This window comes from Sus scrofa, chromosome 3 (genome assembly GCF_054392235.1).
Source record: "Sus scrofa isolate SSC_HxYL_T2T_F1_AM1 chromosome 3, Sscrofa_HxYL_maternal_Yorkshire_Landrace_v2.0, whole genome shotgun sequence".
Taxonomy (NCBI): Eukaryota; Metazoa; Chordata; class Mammalia; order Artiodactyla; family Suidae; genus Sus; species Sus scrofa.
This window is the reverse complement of record NC_139385.1, coordinates 122,826,282-122,841,626: the sequence shown is the minus strand read 5'-3', so window position 1 is coordinate 122,841,626 and position 15,345 is coordinate 122,826,282. Positions and strand designations below refer to the sequence as shown.

Here is a 15,345-nt window from a genome sequence, read left to right as displayed (position 1 = left end):
CATCCCTAATGTCCCCTTTTCTTCCCCTCCTAGGGACATGCCAACCCAGGCCCGGGACCTTGTGGAGAGAATGAAAAACAGCGCTGTGAGTACAGAACCCTGGGCCCCGCTAAAGATGCTCTGTCTCTAGCTGCGGCAGGTGCAGGGGCCCTAGAGGAGCCCCCTCTGTACAACCGATGCTCAGGATCCAGGCTTGTCTTTAAGAGGGGCCCAATGAGCCACGAGGAGCAGGCCTTGCCACCCAGATGCCACCTCGGCTGCACGCCGTCCCGAAGGCCAGCTGCAGGAGGAGAGGGCGGCCGAGCGCTGAGGATGGCAGCAGGCCGCGGCCCCTGGCAGCCTTCCACTTTGCCCAAGAGTCGCTTCTCAAGCCCTATTATGTAAACTTGGGCTTCTAAAAATAGACTTCTCATTCCAATCCTTCCTCCTTCCCGCTCACAGGCCCCTCTAAACCCTCTCACCAGCACTTTTTTAAAGGCCCTGCGTGTATGCCTGGGGATTCAGCGCCTGGCAGGACTCTGGTGACGGCGGCCGCGGCTGAGCAGAAAGCCAGCTCTGGGCCTCCCAGCGCCCTCCCACCTCTCAGCCTGCGGGGCTCCCTCGCCACCCCCTCCCTGGACCCCATCCTGAAGAGCTCTCCCCAGAGGCAGTTCCAGATTTTGCTTCCAGATGAGTCTTTTGCCCCTGGCTCCTTTGAAGGCCTTTAGATCACGTGTTCGGGGTGTGTACTCACACCTGGACAGCGGCAGCATTCTTGAGAGGCTCTCAGAGGGGAAAAAAGCCCCCCTGTGCTGTGTGAGCAGACACACTCGCATGCACACACACGTTCTGTGGACTCCTTGCCCCAGCACCGAGGTCAGGGTGAGGGAGGCTCCGCCTGGCACCTTCTCTCCACTGTGACCCAACAGAGTGGAAGGCACTGCGGGGGTTGCTGGTGTCTGACCTGCTGAGCACCTGCCTGTGCCCCGACCAAGGCCCAAACAGGATCTGCTCTCCCCGCAGGAAATCAACCTGCACAAAGACTGGAAGCTGATCACACTCTTCATTGGGAGCAACGACTTGTGTCATTACTGCGAGAATCCGGTAGGCCCCTGCCCAGCCCCTTTGGGGACCCAGGAAGGGAGCAGCTGGCCAAGGTCACCAGCCTGGCTCACACACGCCAGGCCTGCCTCGCCCACTGCCGAGTGGCCACTGCACTGGTTCCACGATTCCAGAAATGTCTGGATGGATCCAGTTTTCGGGCACTGCCGAGGCGGCTGCCCTCAGGCACCCAAATACTGTTCTCTGGTATCGGGTGGATAACTAGAGAGTCCCTGCCCCTGGGTTGTTGGTGGTTTTCTCAGGGTGGGGTGGTTACAGGAGAAGACTGAAACCGTGTCATAAATAGGGCTGATAAAATTGAACCAATCCTGATCGATGGCTCGCTGCCCTTCAGGGAGCACACGCAGGACCAGCCTCAGCCGGCCTGGGAACCTAACCCGTTCCTAACCCTCTTTCTGTGGGGGAACATGTCCAGACGTCTGAATTTTTGGAAGTTGTAACTTTCGGAATGCATCTTGTTCCGAGGATGTGCTGAATTTGAATTGGCCGGGAACAAAGCAGCTGCCATAACTCAGCAGTCGTGGCAGAATGTTTGACAGTCACAGGCGGCAGGAAGGAGGCATTTCTCATAACTTGTGGCTCAGAAAGTCACCAAGGTCTCCATGGGGACCAGCCTCCCCCGCTGCCCAGACTCTAGGGGGCAGAAGCGATCCGACCCCATGGGGTTTTAAATGTCATTGTGTTCCTCACTCAACAGGGTCCAGGAAGCCAGCAGGAACCCCAGAATGCCTGACCTCGTGCGTTCGGGGTTATGGTCCTGGGGGCAGATTTTTGTGGAAAGGACCTGACGGCCACCACCAGGATTAAGTCAGGCCATGTTTTAGGAGGAGGCTCCATCAGCCTCCTGGTGGGAGATGGGGCAGGGGAGGAGACGCTCGAGCTGAGTCCCAGGGATAGAAGTTAGGGGCAGGCATTGCAAAGGGGCCTAGGTAGTGCGCTCAGCATGGGCCGAAGCCCAGAGGAACGAGACTGTGGCCATCGGGGGCCCTGTCCTGGTTGGAGAAGGTGGAGGCTGGTGACAGCCTGGACTGAAGAGGTGGTGGCCATGGCGTTGTCAGGGTCTGCCTCTGGCTAGAGGTACCGTGGAGTTGGGGGCAGGGATTGTTCACGGTGTCCAGTGGGGGGGGTCAAGAGACTTTTTAACAAGAGTCTGTGCCCACCAGCAATGCAGGCCGGGCACCAGGCTACTCCCTTCCTCACAGCCAGGAGCCCAGTGGCTGAAGGGGGTCCCTTCCTTCTTCACAGGAGGCCCACTCAGCCCAGGAGTATGTCTGGCACATCCAGCAGGCACTGGACATCCTCTACCAGGAGGTAGGAGAGCACAACGGCACGTCCCTCTGTCCCGCTTCCTGCCAGCAACCCGGCTGGTGGCTTGCTCACGGCGGCCTGCTCTCTGGGTGCATTCAGTGAGAGGCATGCTGAGCAGAGAGCCCCACAGGCAGGTGCCTGGATGGGGGTGGGAGGGAGGCAGCTGCCAAGCTCCTCTGTTGGGGGGGGGATTCTAACTGGATCTGACCGTATTTGATGATAAAGAGCTTGCCTGGTTTGCAGGGGGGCACCGGGGTTTACCAATAATATGAGTTTGGGCAAGCGACTCGTGTGTCTGTCTCCCAATCTATAAACTGAGGCCAATAAGGAAGATTTCCATGCACTAAATTACCAGGCCCTTTCCCTCTCCAGGCCTCGGTTTATTGGTAAAATTGGGGAGGGGGGAGTTAGACTGCAGAGGATCCAAGTTCTTTCCAGCAGTAACCAGTGCCCCCGTGACTGCCCGGGGCCTACTGAAGCCCACTCCTCTGCTCCCCACAGCTGCCGAGGGCCTTCGTCAACGTGGTGGAAGTCATGGAGCTGGCTGGTCTGTACCAGGGCCAAGGCGACACATGTGTCATGCCACTGGCAGCCCAGTAAGTAGACATACATGGCCCCAGGGTGAGGGCACCTGGGACACCAGGGCTGACCGATGCCAACAGGTGAGCCCGACAGTCCTGTCCAGGGCGCCAGCCATTAGCCAGGGGCTCGGGAAACCATTTGGAAAGGGTGCCCCCTGTTGCATGCATACTGGACGCAGGTTGCTTCATTTCTCTGGACCCCAGTTTGCTTTTCTGGAAAGTGAGGTAGACAGACCAAATGACATGGTGATGGCCAAACTCCAGTCTAGCACACTGTTCCCTGGTGGAGGGGTCGTACAAGGCAATGAGCTCTCAAGACAGCTCCCTCTGGCCTCGAATCCTGGCTCTTCCACTTAGGAGCTGTGGGACCTTGGACAAACCACCCAGCCTCTCTGGGCCTCTTACTTGTAGACTCTCCTTGGGAAGCAGAGGTGACATCTAGGAGAAATGCATGTAACGTGCATGGTGCCCGTGGGGCAGCCACTCAAGAAATAGTAACTTTTATAATGTGCTTATAGGACAGGCCTGCAGGTAAGGCACAACTTCTAAGATAAGTTGGGGCTGGAACTTAGTAAAGCCCAGCTGTGACTCTGCAAGAAGTTGCTACCCTCTGAGACCAGAGGGTCACCCAGAGTTCCTGTGACGGTTTGGGGGGAGGAGAGTCTACAGGGGACTGTGTTCTATCTGGGGTCAAATGGTTTCTATTCTTGCCTGGAACCAAGCCCCCATCTGGAGCGGCCAGTGGCTGGGGGGCTTACATTCCACCTTGTTGGGGTGTCTCAAGCTGGCTGAACCTCCCCAGCAGCCCAAGAGACCCCTCACTCTGAGCCCGTAGAGAAGGAGGGCTTCAGGAACATGAAGAAGAAAGCTGGGCCACCTGGCCAGTCTTCCCCAAACCCCAGCCCCCCTGGAGAAACCCTAGGAGATGCAGGCTTGGGAGGAAGTCAGGGGCACAGGCATCAGAGCCCAGCCCTTGCACCTTCTAGACCTCGTGCCTGAGTTATGGTTCTATGACCCGGACCCAAGAGGCAGCAAGGCTGCTACTGTGTATTGCCACCCTCCCCCGTGAGGTGGCCCAGGGCCCGGCAGCCTCCTGAGGATAAGGAGCTACAGGCCTCTTTGTCTCACAGGAGCAACTGTGCCTGCTTCCGAGGCTCCCAGGAGAACTCCCTGGAGATGCAGGAGCTGAAGACCGTGAACTGGAACTTCCAGGTGACCCCGCCCCCCCATCTTTACTCCTGGAGCAAGGATTCCAAAATTGAGTGTTCAGCAGGGCTTTCCGGAGAGTAAGGTCACTCCGTAAACACAGGTCACAGCCCCTGAAATAAGTATCCAGGCTAATGAAACACGGAGGCAGGGGAGGGGAGTGAGAATCTCAAAGGGGAAGCTGGGAGAAGCCCCGCCTCCAGCCCCCTCTGCCTGAGCAGGTGAGCGGCTCTAGGCTCCCAGAGGTGGCGCCACCCCTGTGGCCATGGGTCTCCCTCCCTCCTCACATCCATGGCTGTTCTTGCCCCCTGCCCCCGGCCCGGCCTTTCTGCAGCATATCCACCTCATGTGCTTGTCATCTTCTTTGAAGAAGCCCCCCCCCTCCCCCTGCCTCACTCCCCCGGTAACTTTAGCGAGCACTTCACCGACCCTACAAGCCCTGTCTGGTTTCAGGGTTTTTACATCCTGTCTCACATTTCCCAGATGGATGACCAGCTCCTGGAGGATAAACACAACTAGTCTATCCCTTGTACAGTCCACAGGATACCCATCCCCCAAGGTCACGGGCATGTTGAGGAGCTGGTGTGGAAAGGCTCCCCACTTGAATGGGAACCCTGTGTCTCTAAGTCGCTTCTTCAGGCGGTGAGAACAGGGGAGGCCTTGGGCCCGAGCCAGATGGCAGGGCCCAGCGGGGTGGCGCCCACGCCTGGGGCAGACTAAGCATCTGCACATGCCCTTTCGGTCCCTTGGCCCCAACCTGGCCCACCCAAGGCCGCAGGACAGACCCCACCCGCCCAGCCTGCCGGGAGGGTTGAGCAGCCTCTCCCCCCATCCACAGAGCAGCATCTCCGGCTTCTCCTTCCGGCCCCAGTACCTGCAGCGGGAGGACTTCGCGGTGGTCGTGCAGCCGTTCTTCCGGCACACGCTGGCCCCCCTGAACAACGTAAGCTGCCACCGGGTCGGGGAAGCCGGATTTCAGGCGATGTATTTCCTTCTCCACGTGGGCTTTTCTGGACCATCCCTACGAGAGCGTCCCCGCGGGGTTGCTTTTCCCTGCACCGCCTTTTTTGAGTATAACTAGGACCGAGATGTCCTTGAAAGAAAAGGAGAAAATTAACAGTGACCACGCTCCTCCGCCTAGCTCCCTAGCTGGACTGGGATGAAAGGGAACGTGTCCTAAAAATATTCCTTTTCAACTCTTAGGGCAGGGATGCTGAAGGGACAGGGATGGACTGGAGGTGGGTAGAATTTTTAAAAAATAAAAATGCCCTAAGCAGGGATTTTCTCCATCAAGATCTGAGCCAGTTGGCAGCAGAATTGAAAGGAGGAACGTTGAAAAGCCCAGGGCGCCGCTGCCTGGGGGGGCAGGTGCCAGGGCCCTCGCCCCAGGGAGATGACCCCTTGCCTTTGCTCACAGAGAGGGGGCGCTGACCTCAGCATCTTCTCCGAGGACTGTCTGCACTTCTCTGAACACGGGCATGCCGAGCTGGCCATCGCTCTCTGGAACAACATGGTCAGTGCCTGGGGGTCAAGGGGGCTGGTTTGTGTCACCTTAGATGCCGACTCTCTTTCCCACAAGGAGAAACCTACTGGCCCATGTGGCTCCTTTCTCCCCAAGGCACAGAACCGGCAGCTCATTTATTTGTCCTGACCGATTCGATTCGCTCGGCAGTGCCCAGTGCTGTCGGGGGATGACCTAGTCCCCAGGGAGCCTGGATGAAAATATCAGCTGCCACCCCTTACTGGGTGACCTTTGGCAAACTCTCTCTCCCTGGCTATTTGTATCAATAGCTACAAAAACAACAAAAATGACAGAGACCTCAAGAAATTGAGATAACGTGCGCATAGCACCCAGCCCGAGCATCAGCATTCAGCAGATGTCAGCCCCGTTCCTCCAGCCAACACATTCCCAACCATTCTCTCTTTAAACAGCAGAAAGAAAAGAGCCAATCAGCCTGGTTGCCCAGGCTGCCACTTGTTCTAGCCCTTTCTGATGAGGAAAAGGGAACCTCCTGAAATGAACCTAGAGCCCAGGGGCCACAGCCCAGCTTTCGGCCTCGCCTCTGCCTTTTGTGGATGGCCACTCGCTATGGGACCGTGAGCTCTGGTTGCACAGAGCTCGACCCGTAACCCTGAGAGCTGCATCCTCTCGCTCAGAGCAAATGAAATGCCTTTCCAATCCATGGGTTTCTTTTGATCCAGGCTCTGTGGGTAACCCAATCCCCACCCCGACTGGCGTGTTCCTTCATTTCTCCCATGGTGACTAAACAGTCTTACACGCCTGCTCCTTTCATTGCAGTTTCGGGCTCGCTGTGGCTCTGCCAAGCACCACTGTGCAAATATTCCCACACCTGTCAGCTCCTCCAGCGTGTCCAGTGTCTCACTCGGCTGACTCACAATATTGACTTTCTCCTTAGCTACACCTCCTCCTCCTCTTCTCAGAACAGCATGTAAGGAGCTTTTATCCTTGGCCTACTTAATTGCAGACTCAGCCTTCCTCTGCTTTTGTTTGCCTGGTGTTTTCCCACTGTTGACATCACATTCTGCCCACTCTTAGAACTTTCGTCATATCTGTCAGCCCAGGATTCTGAACTACAGTCAGAATAGCTTTGAGTTCCCTCCCAACCCTACCTCCACAGTACTTTTTTTTTTTTTTGTCTTCTTAGGGCCGCACCCGCAGCATATGGAGGTTCCCAGGCTAGGTGTCAAATCAGAGCTCTAGGTGTTGGCCTACACCAGAGCCACAGCAACTCCAGATCAGAGCCATGTCCACGACCTACACCACAGCTCAAGGCAACGCCAGATCCTTAACCCATTGAGTAAGGCCAGGGATCAAACCCGCAACCTCATGGATCCTAGTCGGGTTCGTTAACCACTGAGCCACAATGGAAACACCCCACAGTACTTTTTAAATCAAAATTAAAACAACGTAATTCCTGAGAACAGTTATGTTTCTTTTGAAGATTCTTTTTTTGGTTTGTTTGTTTCTTGCTTTGAAGTCCAGTTGCCTTTCAGTGACTGAGTCACTCGGCTTCATTCCTCTTAAAATCCTCCCCAAAATTGGATAGCTGTGCATGGTTCCACTTATCCCTCTCTGACCTCAAGGGAACCCACGGATTCTGAGGAGGAGCAGGAATGCTAAGCCCTGAGCCTTTCCTTCCCAGCATCCCCATCAAGGTTCAGTCCTCCTACCTGGGGCCTTCTGAGCCTGCTGAGCGCCAAGACCCTCCACGCATCTCCTCGGGGTCGGTGGCCGCATGATGTCACGATGACGTGAACATGACAAGGCCCACGGGTCTCATTCTGCATGAACTAATGTAGTTCTGACCTTCTCTTCCAAAGCAATCTCAGTAGTTCTTGCTATTCACTCAAGTGAGAGGCTTTTATTCCACACAAGTAAGTGGGAGGGATTTAGATCTGAAAACAAAAGGGAAACACTGCCATGGAGCCATATTATTAATACTACAAGGCCGTCTGTGGCTCCCCAGCCATCCCCCAAATTCCAAAAACGACAAAAGCAAGGCAAAATGAACCTAAAATCACCTAAGAGTGTCTTATCTGCAGCTGCACCTCAGATTTGATTCCTGGTCCTGGAGCTTCCATATGCCGGAGTGTGGCCACATGTACCAAAAAAAAAAAAAAAAGCAAAACAAACCTAAAATCATCTAAGAGTATCTTATCGGCTATATACATTGGGGAAATAATTACATAGTCCAGTGTTTTCCATCCAAAACTATCTTGGATATATCATGTCCACTTTTCAGATTATCTTCTTCCTGGAATTTCACCCCTAGGGTGACATAAAATAACAAACCGATAGAACTGGAAAGGATCTTAGAGGTCAGCCAGCCAGAATGCTCTAGAACTACAATGTAGGGACACAGAGCAATTTGCACAAGATCACACAATGGCAGAATAGGGATTAGAACCCAGGTCTAATCGCCAAGGGTCCTAGCCACAGCACCACCCTGCCTCCCTGCTCCCAGACTGATAAGCACATGTGCAACCAGTGAATTCATGTCTCCTAATTAGAGTCCTATGACATAGTGTCTGCAGACCTTGGCTGACACCCAGGGGAGCCCACTGTGGCCACACACACTTGAAAGTGTTTCATCCCCTGCCTGTCCTCTCAGAACAGTTTATGCCTCCTTCTCCAGAGACTTCCACAAAGCCAGAAACACCAATGGCACTTGGGAATGTTCTTCTCTTCTTCTGAACAGTTTTTCCTCCTCTTTTCTGATGCCTGTTCCTCCACTGCTGCCTGCTCCGTCTTCTGTGGTCGCTCCCTCAAGGCAAACACCGGCATCTCCCCCGGGGAACTGGGTGGCCACGCTAGTCTAATTGGTGGCCCTGTCCCCAGGCTTACAGCTATCAGAACAGCAATCATCAGCCCTGACTGTGTAGTACAATTGTCTGGGGACTTTTGGGAACCATGAATACCTGCAACCACTTTGGGAAACCTTGCAATGTCTCCTAAAGCTGAACGGATATATTCTGGGACCCCCAAATTCTACAAATATTCCCAACAGAAGAGTACATGCCTTGGTTTGCCAAAAGATGCATACCCCAAGAATGATCATAGCACCACTATTCATAATCCCCAAACAGGAAGCTCCCCAAGAGTCTACCAACAGCAGAATAGACAAACAAATGGTGGCACATTCACACAATAAAATACCTTATAGCAATGAGAATAAAACATCAACAACATGCAACTACATATATAAATCCAAAAACAAGCAAATTAATATGTGGTCTTATGGGGGGGTGGGGACTACTAGAAGAGGGTAGGAGGGCACTCTCAGTGTTGGTAATATTCTGTTCCTTGATCTGGATGCTGATTACATAGGTGTGCTCATTTTGTCATAATTTATCAGCAGCTCACCTATGATTTGTCTTTATTTCTACATGTATGTTAGCTTCCGTAAAAAGGTTTTTTTTTTTCTTTCTTACTGAGTCTGGGGTAGTACCTGGGTTCAATGTTTTCAAAGTTCCCCAGGTGATATTATTGTATAGCATTTGTATGCCATTGCCTTAGATCTGTTCGCCAGGAGGCAACCACAGCATTCTGCCTAAATGAAATCTGACCTATGCATGATCCTGCTTTCAAACTTCCAAGGCCTTGCCCCTCCCTGAAAGAGAAAGGCCAGGCCCCTTAGCACAGCAGGCCTTCCCAGACGTGGCCCCAATTAACCTCTCCAGTAGCCGTTCCCACCTCCCTGATTTGCACTTGGCAATCCAGCAAGGAGTGGAGTTTCCTATCTCATGCCTCCGTGTGTTTGCCCTCACTCATCCCCTCAGCTCAACCTGCCCTTGCAGCCCCCATGTCCTGGCTACTTCTGACCCTCCTCAACACTCAGCTCAGAAGCCTTCTCTGAGTTCCCAGAGCAGGCTAGAGGACCCCGGCCCCATGGCACCTGGCTTTGTCTTAGTCTGTCGTTTGCCACGTCATAGGTATCTATGGTATCTGTATTAGGAACGGTGGGCTCTAGGAAAAACAACTCCCTTTCCTGGGGTCACCAGGCCTTTGTGACTCCAGGCCATCCAGCCAGCCAGCCGCTCAAACACAATTTCCTGAGCACCTGTATGCGGTAGGGACTGTTCAAGGTCCCCGGGCAAAGTATGTCCCTGCTCTCGTGGAGCTTACGGTCTAGTGGGGAAAAGAGATAAAACAGCAAACCAACAAGGTAATTTCTGACCACATTCAGGGTTTAAAAAGATAAAGCAGGTGATGTGCCAGAGAGATGGTGGGAGAAGGAGGCCTCACCAGAGTGACATGTGAACTGAGAACTGAATGTCCAGAGGCTGCCAGGCATGCAGAAGTCTCGGGCCAGAGTGTTCCAGGCAGAGGAAACCGGACCTGTGCGGGCCCAGAGTCAGGAATGAGCTTCAAGTGTGTGAGGAGCGTGAAGGCCATTGGGCCGGAGGAAAGGGAGCAAGGTCACGGAGGTGGGTAAGGGCAGGGACAGGAGTCTGGAATGGCTTTCCGTGGGGGAGCCATGTGATCCGGTTTGCCCTTGGGCTGCTGCCTAGAGATGGACTAGAAGGAAGCAAGGGAGGAAATCCATCACTAGGAAGCTGCTAAGAATCCAGGTGAGAGACCAAGGGGGCCGGGACCAGGAGTTGGCGAGAGGTCAGATTTGGAATGGGTTTTGGACTGGCTAGTGGATGAGGCAGAAGAGAAATTAAAGGGTGACTCTTCTGTGGCGGGGGGGGGGGGGGTCAAGGAAGTCAAGCAGATGGTTGTCAGAGGGAAACAGGGTTGGAAAGGAAAAATCCAAAGTTCTGTTTTGGACATGCCAAGTGTGAGCTGCCTTCCAGAAATCCACTGGAGGTATCAAGTAAGGCATTAAATGTGTGATTCTGGAGCTCAAAGAGAGAGCTGGGGATGGAGATTTGGGGGCAGTGTGGGGGTTAACAGCCCAGAAGTGGTATGCAAGACCATGGCCCTGACTGAGAGCTCCTAGAGAAAGAATGCGTAGAAAAGAGCACAGGACCCACCACCAAGCCAAGCTGTGGGGCATTCTTCCAACTCTGACCCGTCAATGGATGAGAAGGAGGGAAAACAAGACTGCCATGTCTCAGGCGCCAAGAGAAGTATTTTGAAAGGGAGCCATCAACTTTGACCACGAGGGCAGAAGAGTCAAGCAAGATGAAGACACGAAAAATTGACGACTGAATCTGTCCATGTGGAGGTCACCCGTGACCAAGAGCAGAGCTCCAGCCACGTGATAGAGACTGAAGACCTATTAGGAGGCATGTTAGAGCAAGAGGTTGAGAAGTGCAACCAGTGGCTACAAACAAGTGTTCCAGAATTAGGAGGAGTAACAGTGAAGGCAGCAGGAGGGGATGTGGGGTCAGGGAGGGTGCTCGAAGGTTGGGAGATGAGTCGGTTGTGTGCTGATGCCCAGGAACCAGTAGAAAGGGAGAAACTGATACAGTCATCAGACCCACGTGATCATTACCTTCCTCTACGCCAGGTAGTTCCTGCATCTCTAGAATATCACTGGGAATCAGCCAACCCGATCTGTAGCATTCATTCTGTCACTAGGTGGTTCTGCTACAGTAGAAATCATACTCTCTTACGTATGTGAGCCGCCACCTGCTCACCCGTGTTTCATCTTCTCATTTGATGTTCACGACAACCAGATGTGGAGTTTAATGCCACATCAGGTCATGGTTTAATGCCCCATCCTTAAACCTGGAGCATTTCAAGAGCCTGCCTAGCATCGCGCAGCTCATTTTCAGCAGAGCCAGGACCCTCACTGCCATGCCCACTCTGCCCTGTCTAGTCACCCGCCATGGTGTCCCTCCCAGGACCTGAGCAACCCTTCCTCCCCTAATTGTTACTGACAAACAGGTATAAGAGGCTTGAAGACAGCAAAAAAGCAAGGCCATGGCCAGATCTGGTTGTTAGCGAGCATAAGGTACTTTTACTTCCCTCCGGGGCAGTACCTGGAGGTCGGGAGCTGATGAGGTCAGGAACAGGCAGGCAAGCCCATTCCATGATGGGTGGAAGCTAGACATTCAGGACAGAATCTGGGTAGGTGAGAGCCAGAGATCCATCTCCGAGGTGCTGGCCACATGTCAGGGAACAGGCTACTGGCTAAAGATGCTGGGGAGGGGGTTACAGCAGCTACCATCTCGCCCTCCGAGGGTCCCAGGATCAAAAGCATTAAACAGAACGTCCCTGAACCACGACTGCACCTGGGGATATTTCAAGTAAACCTTTTCATCTATGCGAGAAACATACAAAAGTAGCTCAAGTGAGAAAACTCCAATTTCTTAAGGCTGACAAGCCGCGCAGAGGAATGACATCATGGCAACCAGTATATTTTCAAAGTTTCCCTGAAACTGACTAGCCATACACACTCCAAGAAGTTGCTAAGCATGAGCATCACCATTTTATAAAGTTGAAAAAGCAGAGTGTCTGCAATCACAACCACCCACAAGGGAAGCAGGAGAGAGAGGTTCTGGGCCTTGCCCTTCCACTCACAGTCACTGTAGCCTCTGAACTTGGCCATCAGTTTGGACACAGATGCAGGGTCCCCTGCCATGATGGACTCTGACCTGTCACTCTGCGAGTCAGACATCAGGTCCAGTTCTGGCCCCAGGGCTGCTCGTGTCTGCCGCGGGTCTTGGCCCCTTGCTGCTTTCAGCCTTGCGAAGGGAGGGAGGCTGGTGTAGATGCTCCTCCCTCTGACAGGAGGGTCTCCTTTTCTCTGTTCAGATGGAACCAGTGGGCCGTAAGACAACCTCCAACAACTTCACCTACAGCCGAACCAAGCTCAAGTGCCCTTCTCCTGTGAGTAACGTCCTGCCTGTCCTTGTGGAACAGGTGCCTGAGCTGGGAGGGTTGGGTGGGGTGGGGGGGAGGCTTTATCGTCATGCGTGTTCATTCTCAAATCTTACCTCTCCCAGCTGCCCACACTCCTCTGGTCCTCAGGGTACAGCAGCCAGGAGGGAGGGGAGGGAGAAAGCAACCTGTTCAATTGAAGTAGGAAGAGGCTCTCAGGGGAGGCAGATGAATGAGCACTGTCCAGAGCCACACTACCCGGAGGGTCTGAGGCATCCTCTGAGTTCACCGTGCTCCGAGGAGCCCTCCCCATGCCAAGCACACTACGGGAGGTGGGGTTAGAAGCAAAGAGAAGTAAGACATGGCCATCTCTTCTTCCTTTTTTTTTTTTTTTTTTTTTTTTTTTTTGTCTTTTTGCCATTTCTTGGGCTGCTCCCATGGGAAATGGAGGTTCCCAGGCTGGGGGTCGAATCAGAGCTGTTGCCACTGGCCTAAGTCAGAGCCACAGCAACACAGGATCCGAACTGCGTCTGCATCCCACACCATAGCTCACGGCAACGCCAGATCCCCAACCCACTGGGCAAGGCCAGGGATCGAACCCGCAACCTCATGGTTCTTAGTCAGATTCGTTAACCACTGTGCCACGACGGGAACTCCAAGATATGGAGTGTATTCTGAGAGCCACATCCTCCTCCTCCCTTTCCAGCACTGCCCAACCTGCCCTCACCTGGACCACTGACAAAGCTCTCCTCTCTCCCTTATCCGCCCATCCAGTAATCACAGCCAGACACAGAGCAGCCTGTCTGGAAGGAATTCCAGTCTTTTTTTTTTTTTGGCTTTTTAGGGCCACACTTGTGGCATATGGAAGTTCCCGGGCTAGGGGTCGAATTGGAGCTACAGCTGCTGGCCTACACCACAGCCTCAGCAATGTGGAATCCAAGCCTTGTCTGCAACCTACACCACAGCTCATGGCAATGCTGGATCCTTAACCCACTGAGTGAGGCCAGGGATCAAACCCGCATCCTCATGGATCCTAGTCAGATTCATTTCTGCTGCACCACAGTGGGAACTCCCAGGAATTCCAATCTTGTTAAGGCTGCTTGAAACCTTTCCCTGGTCCCCACACCCACCTTCCTCTACCACTTTAGACACACACTCTGCTCCCTGAAAGTGGAGCAGCTTCCCAGACCAGCCCCATGGCGGCCCCCAGCTGTGCTTTCCCTGTGGCCATCTGCTCCTCCTGCGGGCTCATCCCCCATCTCTGCCTGTGGAAGGGCCTTACATCCTGCAAGGCCCAGATGTTTCCCTCTCTGGGCTGCTATTCACCTCATCTCACCCCACTATTCCTGCCCCAGACACACAGCTGGATTGGTGTCTCTTTTCTGTGTGCACCTCTTACAAGCACTGACCCCAGGCTCTTTTGTGATGTGATTGCTTCTGAACACGTCTTATCTCCCAACTGGACAATGAGTGATGTCACATCTGAACCCCCAGGCTCTCCCAGCTCCTAGCACCGGGCTCCAGACAGCAGACATGCCACCTACATCCACTGGGAGGAAGGAAAAATTCAGGGAGGCAGGCCCTCCGAATTTGGGTTCTGAATCTACTGCAGAACCTGCTGTCCTTCCCCACGGCTGGGCACTCCCATGATGGGAGGATGGGAGCAGCTGTCCACTGGTGGCCCAGAGGTGGGGGCTTTGCCAGCTCCCTGGGCCTCCCTGCTCTGGGTCACCTGCCAGTTCCCAATCTTTCCAAACTGAGTTGATGGGAAAGGAGTGGCTGGTAAGAAACCCAAAGGGGGTTACAGCTCAGTGCTGGCCCCTCTGGATACCCCTCCTCATCCAGGAGGTCTGTGCGCAGGGTGGACAAAGGAGCTTTATAAACAGGGATGCGCTGCCGAAACAAGGTGCCTGTACCGTCTCTGGGATGGGGACTAAGCAAGCCTCGGATGGATGCTTTTCGGGCCTCTAACCCCTGACCGTCTCCCCCTCCACAGGACAGCCCCTACATCTACACCCTGAGGAACAGTCAGCTGCTCCAAGATAAGGCTGCAGCAGGCCCCAAAGAGCTCCCCTGGGCCACGCCAGTGGCAGCAGGATGTGGCCTTGTGGTTGGCATTGGCACCGTCATGGCCTGGAGAGCCCTACGACGTCGCCAGAGGGGAAATCCTCCAATAAGTCTGAACACTGGGAGCTTCTAGGCCGTCCAGCCTTGTGAGGACTCTCACCCTACACTCCCCCAGCCACACTCCTCACCAGCCCTCTACCTCAGCCACTACAGAGCTCACTCGCTATGATACCTGGCGACACAGGAAGCCGAAAGGACAGTCATGCCTTCTTGGGGCCTGGGACCTATGCTCTTGGAATTGGCACATCTAAATAAAGGCCAAAGCCATTTTATTCTTGGGTTTGCCTGCTTGAAGCTCTCACTTCCACCTGTCGCGTGGTGCAAGTGTGGGGGTTGGAACCTTTCGTGTCCTGTCTCAGCCAGAGCTGCCTGATGGATGGCCAATCTGCACCCAGAACGACACCTGACCAAAGCCATTATTTCAAATGTGGGAGAAACACTGGCCACCAGGGGATGGCTGGAATCTTGGAGCTTGCTGGTCACCATTCAGTACAATCCAGCACATGCCTATCATGCAATTTTCTGTACCCAGGACAAAGTAGAGCATTGTGGTACCTCCAGGGTTGTGCCTGGCCCAGAAGACTAATTTGTTCAAAAAATAGGAAGCTCTGTGACAGTGTGTGATTCAGTCCCAGGGCTATAGTAGGTAAATGTGTCTGACTGCCTGCAAGAATAGGCGTTCCCTGGGAGAAGTTTCCTAGAAGAGAACAATTTTGAAATGTCATT

General features: G+C 53.8%; 1 protein-coding gene and 1 long non-coding RNA gene across 35 annotated transcripts in view; one reads left to right on the top strand and one right to left on the bottom strand.

Annotated features, from left to right (window-relative positions):
- The window catches only part of PLB1 (phospholipase B1), a 184,098-nt gene extending 169,207 nt beyond the window's left edge, over nucleotides 1–14,891 (top strand). For 6 of the 7 annotated variants that reach the window (XM_085019712.1, XM_085019714.1, XM_085019713.1 and 3 more), the window contains 9 exons: nucleotides 34–85; nucleotides 1,003–1,083; nucleotides 2,347–2,412; nucleotides 2,911–3,005; nucleotides 4,121–4,202; nucleotides 5,035–5,139; nucleotides 5,614–5,709; nucleotides 12,427–12,501; nucleotides 14,489–14,891. In XM_085019712.1, the coding sequence (XP_084875838.1) occupies nucleotides 34–85; nucleotides 1,003–1,083; nucleotides 2,347–2,412; nucleotides 2,911–3,005; nucleotides 4,121–4,202; nucleotides 5,035–5,139; nucleotides 5,614–5,709; nucleotides 12,427–12,501; nucleotides 14,489–14,692 (856 nt within the window). In that variant the 3' untranslated portion in view covers nucleotides 14,693–14,891. Of the gene's footprint in view, nucleotides 1–33; nucleotides 86–1,002; nucleotides 1,084–2,346; nucleotides 2,413–2,910; nucleotides 3,006–4,120; nucleotides 4,203–5,034; nucleotides 5,140–5,613; nucleotides 5,710–6,495; nucleotides 7,144–12,426; nucleotides 12,502–14,488 lie in introns of those variants that run through there. The other variant, XM_085019716.1, reaches the window with a different exon arrangement.
- Nucleotides 1–15,345, bottom strand: part of LOC106509865 (uncharacterized) — a 149,036-nt gene that overhangs the window by 3,082 nt on the left and 130,609 nt on the right. For 4 of the 28 annotated variants that reach the window (XR_014842365.1, XR_014842358.1, XR_014842364.1 and 1 more), the window contains 5 exons: nucleotides 12,609–12,680; nucleotides 7,389–7,613; nucleotides 5,629–5,696; nucleotides 5,071–5,289; nucleotides 2,749–4,309 (listed from right to left, as the gene is read on the bottom strand). This is a non-coding gene — a long non-coding RNA (uncharacterized LOC106509865). Of the gene's footprint in view, nucleotides 1–2,748; nucleotides 4,328–5,070; nucleotides 5,290–5,611; nucleotides 5,718–7,388; nucleotides 7,614–7,739; nucleotides 7,987–12,266; nucleotides 12,419–12,608; nucleotides 12,816–15,174; nucleotides 15,317–15,345 lie in introns of those variants that run through there. The other 24 variants (XR_002342798.2, XR_014842361.1, XR_014842369.1 and 21 more) reach the window with 16 other exon arrangements.